Source organism: Dendrobates tinctorius, unplaced genomic scaffold (genome assembly GCF_039654945.1).
Source record: "Dendrobates tinctorius isolate UK_male_01 unplaced genomic scaffold, ASM3965494v1 ptg000155l, whole genome shotgun sequence".
Classification (NCBI taxonomy): domain Eukaryota; kingdom Metazoa; phylum Chordata; class Amphibia; order Anura; family Dendrobatidae; genus Dendrobates; species Dendrobates tinctorius.
This window is the reverse complement of record NW_027361822.1, coordinates 22,865,681-22,879,414: the sequence shown is the minus strand read 5'-3', so window position 1 is coordinate 22,879,414 and position 13,734 is coordinate 22,865,681. Positions and strand designations below refer to the sequence as shown.

Genomic DNA, 13,734 nt, shown 5'->3' with positions numbered 1-13,734 from the left:
TAAATTGGTTATGTTAAAACTGTTGTTTAGCAATTCTTTCAAACTAAGACGATGAAGTCAAGGACACTATATAGGTTTCCCATGCTTTTTCTTTAATATTTCCCCCTGCGAGGGGATCCTTGTACTCTAATGTGAATGTATTTCATGTTAAATTGTTTTCTTTTCAATAAAAACGTTGAAACTAAAAATTGGACTGCCTGTAGCAGCACAGAACACGTTAACCCTGGTCATCTAGCGGCAGAGAAGTAGGAGGCATTGATGAAGACCTCATTAAAAACTAGGTCCAATGTAAAGGAGCGGGTCTCCTAGACTTGTAATGCCCATACATGCATTGCATGGGCTGACAAACTGTATGGATCTGAACTGTGTACCTGTTTTGCCCTTAGTTCTGCTGGACTTTGCCCTTGCCTAAGATGGAGTTAATGGCTTCATGGGGGCCATCTTGTTTCCTGTTTGAGATGCCTTGTTTCCTGTGCTGCATATATAAAGGGACTCTGCACACTATACAGTGCTTGAGTATCTTATACCTCACCTGCTACCAAGCTAGAAGGACTAGTATCTTGCTTGTCTCTTCGGTTCCTTGGGATACCCCGCTTGCTTCCAGATTTACGCTTAACCTGACTCTGTTGCTTCAAACCTGCTCTGCACCCACCTCCGCTGCGATCGGCTCTCCACTTGGAGCCCGGTCCAGGCTCCGGACCTCTGGATCCTGCATTCCCGGACTTGAACTCGCATCATTGGTCTGTACTGATAACCCCTCATATTCCTGACTTTGCCTGATGCTTTAACCACTGTTGTTTCCATCGGTTACCTGAAGCTTGTTTCTCTACAATATACAGTGGGGAAAAAAAGTATTTAGTCAGTCAGCAATAGTGCAAGTTCCACCACTTAAAAAGATGAGAGGCGTCTGTAATTTACATCATAGGTAGACCTCAACTATGGGAGACAAACTGAGAATAAAAAATCCAGAAAATCACATTGTCTGTTTTTTTTTCATTTTATTTGCATATTATGGTGGAAAATAAGTATTTGGTCAGAAACAAAATTTCATCTCAATACTTTGTGATATATCCTTTGTTGGCAATGACAGAGGTCAAACGTTTTCTGTAAGTCTTCACAAGGTTGCCACACACTGTTGTTGGTATGTTGGCCCATTCCTCCATGCAGATCTCCTCTAGAGCAGTGATGTTTTTGGCTTTTCGCTTGGCAACACAGACTTTCAACTCCCTCCAAAGGTTTTCTATAGGGTTGAGATCTGGAGACTGGCTAGGCCACTCCAGGACCTTGAAATGCTTCTTACGAAGCCACTCCTTCGTTGCCCTGGCAGTGTGCTTTGGATCATTGTCATGTTGAAAGACCCAGCCACGTTTCATCTTCTATGCCCTTGCTGATGGAAGGAGGTTTGCACTCAAAATCTCACGATACATGGCCCCATTCATTCTTTCATGTACCCGGATCAGTCGTCCTGGCCCCTTTGCAGAGAAACAGCCCCAAAGCATGATATTTCCACCACCATGCTTTACAGTAGGTATGGTGTTTGATGGATGCAACTCAGTATTCTTTTTCCTCCAAACACGACAAGTTGTGTTTCTACCAAACAGTTCCAGTTTGGTTTCATCAGACCATAGGACATTCTCCCAAAACTCCTCTGGATCATCCAAATGCTCTCTAGCAAACTTCAGACGGGCCCGGACATGTACAGGCTTAAGCAGTGGGACACGTCTGGCACTGCAGGATCTGAGTCCATGGTGGCGTAGTGTGTTACTTATGGTAGGCCTTGTTACATTGGTCCCAGCTCTCTGCAGTTCATTCACTAGGTCCCCCCGCGTGGTTCTGAGATTTTTGCTCACCGTTCTTGTGATCATTCTGACCCCACGGGGTGGGATTTTGCATGGAGCACCAGATCGAGGGAGATTATCAGTGGTCTTGTATGTCTTCCATTTTCTAATTATTGCTCCCACAGTTGATTTCTTCACTCCAAGCTGGTTGGCTATTGCAGATTCAGTCTTCCCAGCCTGGTGCAGGGCTACAATTTTGTTTCTAGTGTCCTTTGACAGCTCTTTGGTCTTCACCATAGTGGAGTTTGGAGTCAGACTGTTTGAGGGTGTGCACAGGTGTCTTTTTATACTGATAACAAGTTTAAACAGGTGCCATTACTACAGATAATGAGTGGAGGAAAGAGGAGACTCTTAAAGAAGAAGTTACAGGTCTGTGAGAGCCAGAAATCTTGATTGCTTGTTTCTGACCAAATACTTATTTTCCACCATAATATGCAAATAAAATGAAAAAAAACCAGACAATGTGATTTTCTGGATTTTTTTTTCTCAGTTTGTCTCCCATAGTTGAGGTCTACCTATGATGTAAATTACAGACGCCTCTCATCTTTTTAAGTGGTGGAACTTGCACTATTGCTGACTGACTAAATACTTTTTTTCCCCACTGTATATATTACATTGAATTCTGAAATATCGTGTCCTTGCCTTCACTCTGACCCACGTCACCGATCTCCATAAAACATTGTAATAATCGCATGACACAAACATTTCCCCATGGGGGTGTACATTTTCTAAAAATATACTATGGGCATCATAGACACCCTTGCCAAAAATTGGACTGCCTGTAGCAGCACAGAACACGTTAACACTGGTCATCTAGTGGCAGAGAATGAGGAGACATTGATGAAGGCCTCAGTAAAAACTAGGCCCAATGTAAAGGTGCGGATCTCCTGGACTTGTAATGCCTATACACGCAGTGCATGGGCTGACAAATATTTCCCCATGGGGGCTACATTTTTTTAAAATATACTATGGGCATCATAGACACCTTTGCCAAAAATTGGACTGCCTGTAGCAGTACAGAACACGTTAACCCTGGTCATCTAGTGGCAGAGAATGAGGAGACAATGATAAATCATACTGAAATCAAGAAAAAATAAAAAATGTGAATCCACCTTTGAAAGAAAATAATAAAAGGGAGGGGTGAACACAGGTTCATAGATATGAAGCCAGAATATGTTCAACGAGATGTTTGTCCCTAGCAACAGCTCAGAGACAGGGATATAAATAAAAATATAATATAATAGGATTTCATTATTTTTATATTGGAGAGGCATACACTAGGTAATAAGAGAATGTTCCACAGATAGGAAAAATGGTAAACATAAGAATAAATGGGAAGAATATACGTACATCTCAGTTTTATGACAGTTGCCCCTGAGGGAGTAACATTTGTTTTGGTTTCAAATTAGTAAAGGGCATCATAAAAACAGCCTTGCCAAAAATTGAGTGACTTTTGCATCACGGAATTCGTTCACCCTGGTGCTCTACAGGTTGTGGATGATGAGGATGAGGATAAGGAGGAGGATAACACCAAACAAACCAAATCAGGAAGCGGATATGTGTGGTTGTGAAGAGGTGCATGAGAATACACCTCCACAAAAAAAGGACAATGCATTTGAGGTTATGTTTTGCTGTTTTCATTCGGTAGTGTACAGAAGTCTTACCCAATCCAGCCCTTGTTCTCACATGGGAATTTTTTGCAGTAATTCCGCTACAAGGGCCCTCTGGTACAGCAACATTTTTGTACACCTCTCTGCCTCTGGAAAAAGAAATTGAAAGTACTCCTTGTAGCATGGGTCTAGAAGTGTCACCAACCAGTAATGAGTGTCACCGAAAATTTTTATAATGCGAGGGTCACAGGAAAAGCAGCGCAACATAGTTAGCCATGCGTGCAAGACTGCTAACAGGCAAGACTTCCGTGTCCTCACCAACAGAATGAATGACCATGCTGTCCTCCTCCCTGGACTCAGGCCATCCTCGCTGAACAGACTGTATGACAGCTGTACTTCTAGTACCGTCTATAGCGCATGAAAGTAGCTCCTGTTCTTCCTCCTCCTCCTCTACCAATCCACGTTGCAATGACATGAGCCTGGGATGAGTGTAATCAACCTGTATGGTTCCTTGCTCCATGTTCTTGTGCTCTTCCTGCAATGCATCCTCTTTAATTGCGAACAGAGGTTTTCAGAATGCTGAGAAGCAGGATGGTGGTGCCAATTATAGCGTCATCGCCGCTCACCATCTTGGTGCAGTCCTGAAAGTTCTGGAGGATGGTACACGTCTGACATCCATGTCCAATCCTGAGGTTTTATGTATGGAGTCTGAACTGAACATCGACAGCCTTGTTGACGCTGCTAGCCAACAACTGCCCTCTTCTGCTCACAAATCCTTTCCAACATATGCAGTGTAGAGTTCCAACACGTGGGGACATCACACAACAGTCCGTGAGCTGGAAGCTGCAAATGCTCCTGAAGCATGGCAAGGGCAGCTGAAGCGGTAGCTGACTTTCTAAATTGGGCAGACAGACGGTGTACTTTCACTACCAGATCTGGCAGCTCCGGGTAGCTTTTGAGAAAATGTTGAACCAAGAGGTTAAGCACATGGGCCAAGTAAAGGTACATGTGTGAGCTCACCTTGCCTCAGAGCCGCCACCAGGTTCTGGCCATTGTCACACACGACTATGCCTGGCTGTAGGTTCAGCGGTATCATCCAAATATCTGACTGCGGGGCTGTCCACAACTGTTCTGCATTGTGCGGTTTGTCACCTATGCAATTACCTTCAGCACAGCCTGTTGACGCTTGGCTGAGGAAGTGCTGCATTGCTTCCAGCTTCTGACTGATGTGTTGATTTCAGAGGAGGCTGAAGAGGAGGTGCAGGAGTTGTTGACTGTGGGGGCAACCCTGATTGATGTAGGGCCCACAATCCTCGGCGTGGGGAGGATGTGTTCCATCCCAAGGTGCAACTGGATTGGGTCCCGGCTTCCATTATGTTAACCCAGTGTGCCGTCAGTGAGATGTACCGTCCCTGCCCACAAGCACTTGTCCACATGTCCGTGGTTAGGTGGACTTTCCCAGTAACAGCATTGTTGAAGGCACGGGTAATGTTGTGGGACACATGCTGGTGTAATGCCGATACGGCACAACGGGAGAAATAGTGGCGACTGGGGACCGAGTACCTTGGGATGGCCGTCATCAGGTTGCAGAAAGCTTCTGTCTCAGTGAGCCTAAAAGACAAAATTTTGCACACAAGCAGACGAGAAATGTGCAAATTAAGTACTGTGGCCTGTGTGGCATTGGCTACGTATTTCCGCTTGCATTCCAATGACTGGCATAAAGACATGTGAAGGCTGGGCTGGGACAAGGACGTGGATGGGCTTGATGATGGTACTGGTTGACTGTAGGCAACAACAGGTTCAGGGCCCGAGGCAACTTCACAGGAACGGTGAACTGGGGATTGGCTTGTACGCAAACCAGTGGAAGAAGTAGTGTTGTCACCTGCGGGCAGTGTTCCTGGAGTTCGGCCCACAAAATCAGGTGCTTTGCCATGTGCCTAATCATGCTGATGGTGGTCAGGCTGGTAGCTTTGCTACCCCTGCTGATGTGGGCATGGCAAGTGCTGCAAATGACCTGTTTGGGGTTATCAGCAGTCTTTAAAAAATAACCAGACTCGGGAAGATTTAACAGTAGGAATGGCAACTTCGTTCCTGTTGGTGTTACGGGGAACATATGCACGCATTGTCTGCGGCCACCACACTGTATCTAATCCTATCCTGTGTGATACTGTCTGCTGAACCGTGTATCTAATACTCTCTTGTGTGATACTGTCTGCTGAACCGTGTATCTAATCCTCTCCTGTGTGATACTGACTGCTGAGCCGTGTATCTAATCCTCTCCTGTGTGATACTGTCTGCTGAACCGTGTATCTAATCCTCTCCTGTGTGATACTGTCTGCTGAACCGTGTATCTAATCCTCTCCTGTGTGATACTGACTGCTGAGCCGTGTATCTAATCCTCTCCTGTGTGATACTGTCTGCTGAACCGTGTATCTAATCCTCTCCTGTGTGATACTGTCTGCTGAACCGTGTATCTAATCCTCTCCTGTGTGATACTGTCTGCTGAGCCGTGTATCTAATCCTCTCCTGTGTGATACTGACTGCTGAGCCGTGTATCTAATCCTCTCCTGTGTGATACTGACTGCTGAACCGTGTATCTAATCCTCTCCTGTGTGATACTGACTGCTGAGCCGTGTATCTAATCCTCTCCTGTGTGATACTGACTGCTGAGCCGTGTATCTAATCCTCTCCTGTGTGATACTGACTGCTGAGCCGTGTATCTCATCCTCTCCTGTGTGATACTGTCTGCTGAGCCGTGTATCTCATCCTCTCCTGTGTGATACTGTCTGCTGAACCGTGTATCTCATCCTCTCCTGTGTGATACTGACTGCTGAACCGTGTATCTCATCCTCTCCTGTGTGATACTGTCTGCTGAGCCGTGTATCTAATCCTCTCCTGTGTGATACTGTCTGCTGAGCCGTGTATCTCATCCTCTCCTGTGTGATACTGTCTGCTGAGCCGTGTATCTCATCCTCTCCTGTGTGATACTGTCTGCTGAGCCGTGTATCTAATCCTCTCCTGTGTGATACTGACTGCTGAGCCGTGTATCTAATCCTCTCCTGTGTGATACTGACTGCTGAACCGTGTATCTAATCTTCTCCTGTGTGATACTGACTGCTGAACCGTGTATCTAATCTTCTCCTGTGTGATACTGACTGCTGAACTGTGTATCTCATCCTCTCCTGTGTGATACTGTCTGCTGAGCCGTGTATCTAATTCTCTGCCGTGTGATACTGCTCTCCTGAAATACTCTATGCTGCTGTCACCCTGCTGGTTTTATGTGTGATCTACATGGTGGTATTGTGTGTGAAGTATATGGCGGTATTATTTGTGATCTGCTAAAAGGGGACCCATTCTAGGGTGGTTCTGGCTGAGCACCTGCACACGGGTCAGGGGGGTAATAGTCAGGTGCAGTCAGGGGAGGGCTGGTGAAGCAGCTGAAGAGAGGGGTCTCATTTTTATCGTTACTGTATGGCTCCATTCCCCCCCAGCCTGCTTCCCAGCGTCACCCCGGACTGCGCCTGTCACCTCGCTTTCACACATCGCCAGGACAGAATCTGAGGAGGGGAATGGGGTCTTTGCATGCAAAGTCTGGATGAGAACAGGCCATCAATCAGCAGAAATGTTTCCTGGATTTCTGTGCTGCTGTCTCCCTGCTCCTCCCCCATATATCTCCCTCTGTGACCCCCCATAGACCAGCGCACTGCTCTCCTGAAATACTCTATGCTGCTGTCACTCTGCTCCCTCCACCATATATCTCTCTGTGTGCCCCCCATAGACCAGCACACTGCTCTCCTGAAATACTCTGTGCTGCTGTCACCCTGCTCCCAGAATCCTTGCTGCCTGCCATCCTCGGTGACCGAAGACCCCATTCCTCTCCTCAGATCCCGTCCTGGCGATGTGTGAAAGCGAGGTGACAGGGGCCTGATGTATGGTGGAAGGAGCAGGGCGACAGCAGCACAGAGTATTTCAGGAGAGCAGTGTGCTGGTCTGTGGGGGACACCCTGTTCGGTGCCAGGGATTGTACGTAGAGCGCTGTGTTTTATACATATGGATGGACCGTCTTCTTGTCTGCTCCACAGAAATCCAGGAAACATTTCTGCTGATTGATGGCCTGTTCTGATCCAGACTTTACATGCAAAGACAGTCAGTAACTTTGCAGGCCCCATCAAAATGGCTGCTCACTGTGTTCCTAAATGTCATCCTCTTTTCCCTTAGCAAGCACCCAGTAGGGGAGAAGAGGAGTGACACCACACCCATGTCAGCAGATTCCGCCCATACAGTGTCCATTTTAGGGCATGATCATATATCAAAATCAAACATCATGGACACTGTACACCAATAATTACTGCAGGACAGTAATGTGAGCTAGTTGTACACTAGGTTTTTGTGCCAAATTTCAGTATCTGCTCCCCCTAGTGTTAACAAGTGGAAATGCCAAACTTTTTAAAATTATTTTTCATATTTTACAAAATAAAAACAAATGATAATATTTTTTAAGAAAACGTAAACATTAATTCTTTACATTTTTTCAATTGCTGAAAAAATTTTTTTGGGATGGCACCTTTCCTTTAAGTTATAAAGTTTACATTTTGGGAGAACAGGTTACTGAGGTTGTGATTGTGTGAAATGTTATGTGGGTATCATTTTGTGCATATTTATATTTTACGGATTTCCATAGAGTTCTCTTGTTGCCCTGTATCATTCCGTGTATTCCCATATTGTCTAGAGTCTCACTTACCTTCCAAAAGTCTGATAATTGACTTAGCTCACTTACTGTCTGCAGCCTGACTGTATCTATGCCTCTTGATGAACCCCCTGTTGTGCCTTAATCCCCAAGGCACCTTTGTCAGGTCTGGGAGGCATGAAAACCGCCCCAACCTGTCTGACTACCCCTGGACATAAGGAGGGGGCTGGGGAGGAAAGGAGTTGTTCAAGTCAGACCCTGTGTGGTGATGATCATGTGATGACAGCACGTCAGAGAGAAGGGGAAGCATATGGACCCATTTTATCCTCTGTCTGCTAGATTATTGGACTCTAATCTCCTTGGACATTCTTCCTGCTACTGCACTGCATTCGTGTTCTGGACTATTGTATCCTCAGTGTGGTGGATTGTTTATGGATCATTTAGTTTTGCCTATAATAAAGGTCTTGGGACTGTTCAAAATTCCCTTGCTCTGTAGACTGTGTGGTATCGGAGAAGGACAACTTGACAGAGACAATTGAGGAAACCTTTAAAATAAAATCATCTTAAACCCAATAATATATGTATTTGGGTCTAGAAAAGGGAATCAGTTACCACTAATGGTGAAAATCTACTATACATAAACGGAAAGTGCTTTTAATAAAATGGATCCCTTCAGATGGTCCCACCAAGAAGGAATGAATCATAGGTGTAAATGGTAACTTGCAACATGAACCTGTTTATTACTGTAATATACATAAACTAAGGACATTTCTTCAGACATGGAGATTATGGATTTAACCCCTTTACTCCAAGGGTGGATTGCACGTTAATGACCGGGAAATTTTTACAATCCTGACCACTGTCCCCTTTATGAGGTAATAACTCTGGAACGCTTCCATGGATCCTAGTGATTCTGACATTGTTTTTCTCGTGACGTTGTACTTCATGTTAGTGGTACAGTTTCTTTCATATAACTTGCGTTTGTGAAAAAAAATGGAAATTTGGCGAAAATTTCACAATTTTCCAACTTTGAATTTTTATGCCCTTAAATCACAGATATGGCACACAAAGTACTTAATAAATAACATTTCCCACAAGTCTAATTTACATCAGCACAATTTTTGAACCAATTTTTTTGGTTAGGAAGTTATAAGGGTTAAAAGTTGACCAGTGATTTCTCATTTTTACAACACCATTTTTTCTTTAGGGACCACATCACATTTGAAGTCACTTTGAGGGGTCTATATGATAGAAAATACCCAGAAAATACCCAAAAGTGACACAATTCTAAAAACTGCACCCCTGACGGTACTCAAAACCACATTCAAGAAGTTTATTAACCCTTCAGGTGCTTCACAGGAATTTTTTGAATGTTTAAAAAAAAAAAAGAATATTTAATTTTTTGTCATAAAAAAATAACTTCAGGTCCAATTTTTTTATTTTACCAAGGGTAACAGGAGAAATTGGACTGCAAACGTTATTGTGAAATTTTTCCTGAGTACGCCGATACCCCATATGTGAGGGGGACCACTGTTTAGGTGCATGGCAGAGCTCAGAGGCGACTTTTTCCAACACAAAATTGGCTGGAATTGAGATTAGACGCCATGTCACGTTTGGAGAGCCGCTGATGTGCCTAAACAGTGGAAACCCCCCACAAGTGACCCCATTTTGGAAACTAGACCCCCATGGAACTTATCTTGATGTGTGGTGAGCACTTTGAACGCCCAAGTGCTTCACAGAAGTTTATAACGCCCGGGCGTGAAAATAAGAAAATCATTTTTTCCACAAACATGATCTTTTAGTCCCCAATTTTTTTATTTTCCCAAGGGTAACAGGACAAATTGCACAACAACTTTTTGGGTCCAATTTCTCCAGAGTACGCTGATACCCCATATGTGGGCGTAAACCACTGTTTGGGCGCATGGCAGAGCTTGGAAGGGAAGGAGCATCGCTTGACTTTTTCAACGCAGAATTTGCTAGAATTGAGATCAGATGCCATGTTGCATTTGGAGACTCCCTGATGTGCCTAAACAGTGGATATCCCCCAATTCTAACTCCAACCCTAACCCCAACATACCCTTAACCCTAACCTCAGCCCTAACCCTAGCCCTAACCCTAATAGGAAAATGGAAATACTTTTTTTAATTTTATTATTTTTCCCCAACTAAGGGGGTGATAAAGGGGGATTTGATTTACTATTTATGGCGGGTTTTTATGTTTGGCGGCTGTCACACGCTAAAAGACGCTTTTTATTGTAAAAATAGTTTTTGCATCACCACATTTTCAGAGCTATAATTTTTACATATTTTGACCCACAGAGTCATGTGAGGTCTTATTTTTTGCGGGACGAGTTGACATTTTATTGGTACCATTTTCGGGCATGTGACATTTTTTTGATCGCCTTCCATTCCAATTTTTGGGACGCAGAATGAACAAAAACCAGCATTTCATGAATTTCTTTAGGGGTGGGGGCGTTTACACCGTTCCGTGTGTGGTAAAATTGAAATAACGGTTTTAGTCTTCGGGTCAGTAAGATTACAGCGAAACCTCATTCATATAATGTTTTATGTTTTGGCGCTTTTATACAATAAAAACAATTTTATATAAAAATAATTATTTTTGCATCGCTTTATTCTGCGAGCTATAACATTTTTATTTTTTTTGTTGACGATGCTGTATGGCGGCTCGTTTCTTGCAGGACAAGATGGCGTTTTCAGCGGTAACATGTTTATTTATATACGTCTTTGGCACATGTTTGATCGCAGTGTGCCGCCAGGGGGTAATGTGTCGGGAGTGGTCCGTGACCGCTCCTGGCACATAGTGCCGGGTGTCAGCTGTGATAATCAGCTGACACCCAGCCGCGATCAGCGGCGCTCACCCCGTGAGCACTGATGATCGCGTTAGACGTACTATTCCGTCCATGGGACTTAAGTCCTAGGTCACATGGACGGATTAGTACGTCCACTGTAAGGAAGGGGTTAAAGAAGTTGTAATGAATGGCAGATTACTAAAATTGGGCGCTAGGAAAAAAGGAGGTGGAAATATTGAGTATTTATTTTTGTGGTGGCGTACAGTGGAGGGTTTGCAATACACTTGACCACAGAGTGAATATATAAATATTTAACAATGTGAAATATTCAAAGCTAATGTTATATTGCTTTTTAGATACGAGTTGTCTATTAGTAACTGCATAAATTTTAATTTTATATAAGTTCTAAGTTGCTTTTCTTTCTGATTTACTTATTTGTCGTTACTTTGACTATATCTGTTTTTGATGGACAACTAAATGTGATTTATGTTTAAAACATTTCCTACATTCTAAACATCAATATGGCTTCTCCCTTGTGTGAAGTTTCTGATGTTTAACAAGACGTGATTTCACTGCAAAACATTTCCCACATTCTGAACATGAAAAAGGTTTCTCCCCTGTGTGAGTTCTCTGATGGATAACTAAAATTGATTTCTGACTAAAACACTTCCCACATTCTGAACATGAAAATGGCTTCTCCCCGGTGTGAAGTTTCTGATGTCTAACAAAATTTGATTTATCTGCAAAAGATTTCTCGCATTCTGAACATGAAAAAGGTTTTTCCCCCGTGTGAATTTTCTGATGACTAACAAGCCTTGACTTCTTTGCATAACATTTCCCACATTCTGAACATGAAAGGGGATTCTCCCCTGTGTGAATTTTCTGATGAGTAACAAGCCTTGATTCGTTTGCATAACACTTACCACATTCTGAACATGAAAAAGGTTTCTCCACTGTGTGAATTCTCTGATGGATAGGTAAATATGATTTCTGATTAAAACATTTCCCACAGTCTGAACATGAAAAAGGTTTCTCCCCTGTGTGAGTTCTCTGATGTACAACTAAAATTGAATTCTGACTAAAACATTTCCCACATTCTGAACATGAATATGGCTTCTCCCCTGTGTGAGTTCTCAGGTGTGTAACAACACTCGATTTCTCTGCAAAACACTTCCCACAATCTGAACATGAAAAAGGCTTCTCCCCTGTGTGAGTTCTCTGATCATAGAATCATAGAATCATAGAATCGTAGAGTTGGAAGGGACCTCCTGGGCCATCTGGTCCAACCCCCTGCTCAAAGCAGGATTCGCTAAATCATCCCAGTCAGATGTCTGTCCAGCCTCTGTTTGAAGACTTCCATTGAAGGAGAACTCACCACTTCTCGTGGCAGCCTGTTCCACTCATTGATCACTCTAACTGTCAAAAAGTTTTTTCTAATATCTAATCTGTGTCTCTTCCCATTCAGTTTCATCCCATTGCTTCTAGTCTTTCCTTGTGCAAATGAGAATAAAGTTGATCCTTCTACAATGTGACAGCCCTTTAGATATTTGTAGACAGCTATTAAGTCTCCTCTCAGTCTTCTCTTTTGCAAACTAAACATTCCCAAATCCTGCAACCTTTCCTCATAAGACAGGGTTTGCAGACCGGTCACCATTCTGGTCGCTCTTTTCTGAACTTGCTCCAGTTTGTTGATGTCTTTTTTAAAATGTGGTGCCCAAAACTGGACACAATATTCCAGATGAGGTCTGACCAAAGAGGAGTAGAGGGAAATAATGACTTCACGTGATCTAGACTGTATGCTTCTGTTAATACATCCTAGAATTGCATTTGCCTTTTTTGCTGCTGCATCACACTGTTGACTCATATTCAGTCTGTGATCTATTAGTATACCCAAGTCTTTTTCACATGTGCTGTCACTTAGCCCTATTCCTCCCATTCTATATATGCTTTTTTCATTTTTATTGCCCAGATGTAGTACTTTGCATTTCTCCCTGTTAAAAACCATTCTGTTAGTTGCTGCCCACTTCTCCAGTTTATTTAAATCTTTTTGAATCCTCTCTCTCTCTTCTCTAGTATTAGCTATCCCTCCTAGCTTTGTGTCATCAGCAAATTTAATCAGTTTACCCTCAATTCCTTCATCTAAATCGTTGATAAAGATGTTGAACAATACAGGGCCCAGGACAGAGCCCTGTGGTACCCCACTTGAGACATTCTTCCAACTGGATGTGCAGCCATTTACGACCACTCTTTGGGTCCGATCACTAAGCCAGTTATGAATCCACCTAACAGTTGCCTTGTCCATTCCATACTTAGTCATTTTTTCAATAAGGATTGTATGAGAGACTTTGTCAAATGCTTTGCTGAAGTCAAGATATACTATATCTACAGCATTTCCTTGATCCACCCAATCAGTGATACCGTCATAGAAGGAAATTAAGTTAGTCTGACATGACTTATTAGTTAGAAACCCATGCTGACTCTGTTTAATCACTTCATTCTTATCCAGGTATTGACATACATGTTGTTTAATAATTTGTTCAAAGATCTTTCCTGGTATAGAAGTCAGACTCACCGGCCTATAGTTGCCTGGGTCCACCTTCTTCCCCTTTTTGTAGATAGGAACAACATTTGCTCTTCTCCAGTCTTCTGGCACTTCTCCTGTTCTCCAAGAATTTTCAAAGATTATGGAGAGGGGTTCAAAAATTTCTTCTGCTATCTCCTTCAGTACTCTGGGGTGTAATTCATCTGGACCTGGAGACTTGAATTCATTTAGGTTAGCTAAGTGTTTCC

General features: G+C 43.2%; 1 protein-coding gene across 1 annotated transcript; it reads right to left on the bottom strand.

Annotated features, from left to right (window-relative positions):
* Positions 1-8,851: 8,851 nt before the first annotated feature.
* On the bottom strand, positions 8,852-12,221 carry LOC141051186 (uncharacterized). Its single transcript, XM_073548050.1, has 2 exons — positions 12,210-12,221; positions 8,852-12,162 (listed from the first exon to the last, which is right to left on the bottom strand). The coding sequence occupies exons 1-2, from the start codon at positions 12,219-12,221 to the stop codon at positions 11,461-11,463; spliced, it is 714 nt and encodes a 237-aa protein (XP_073404151.1). The 3' UTR covers positions 8,852-11,460.
* Between the last annotated feature and the right edge of the window lie 1,513 nt (positions 12,222-13,734).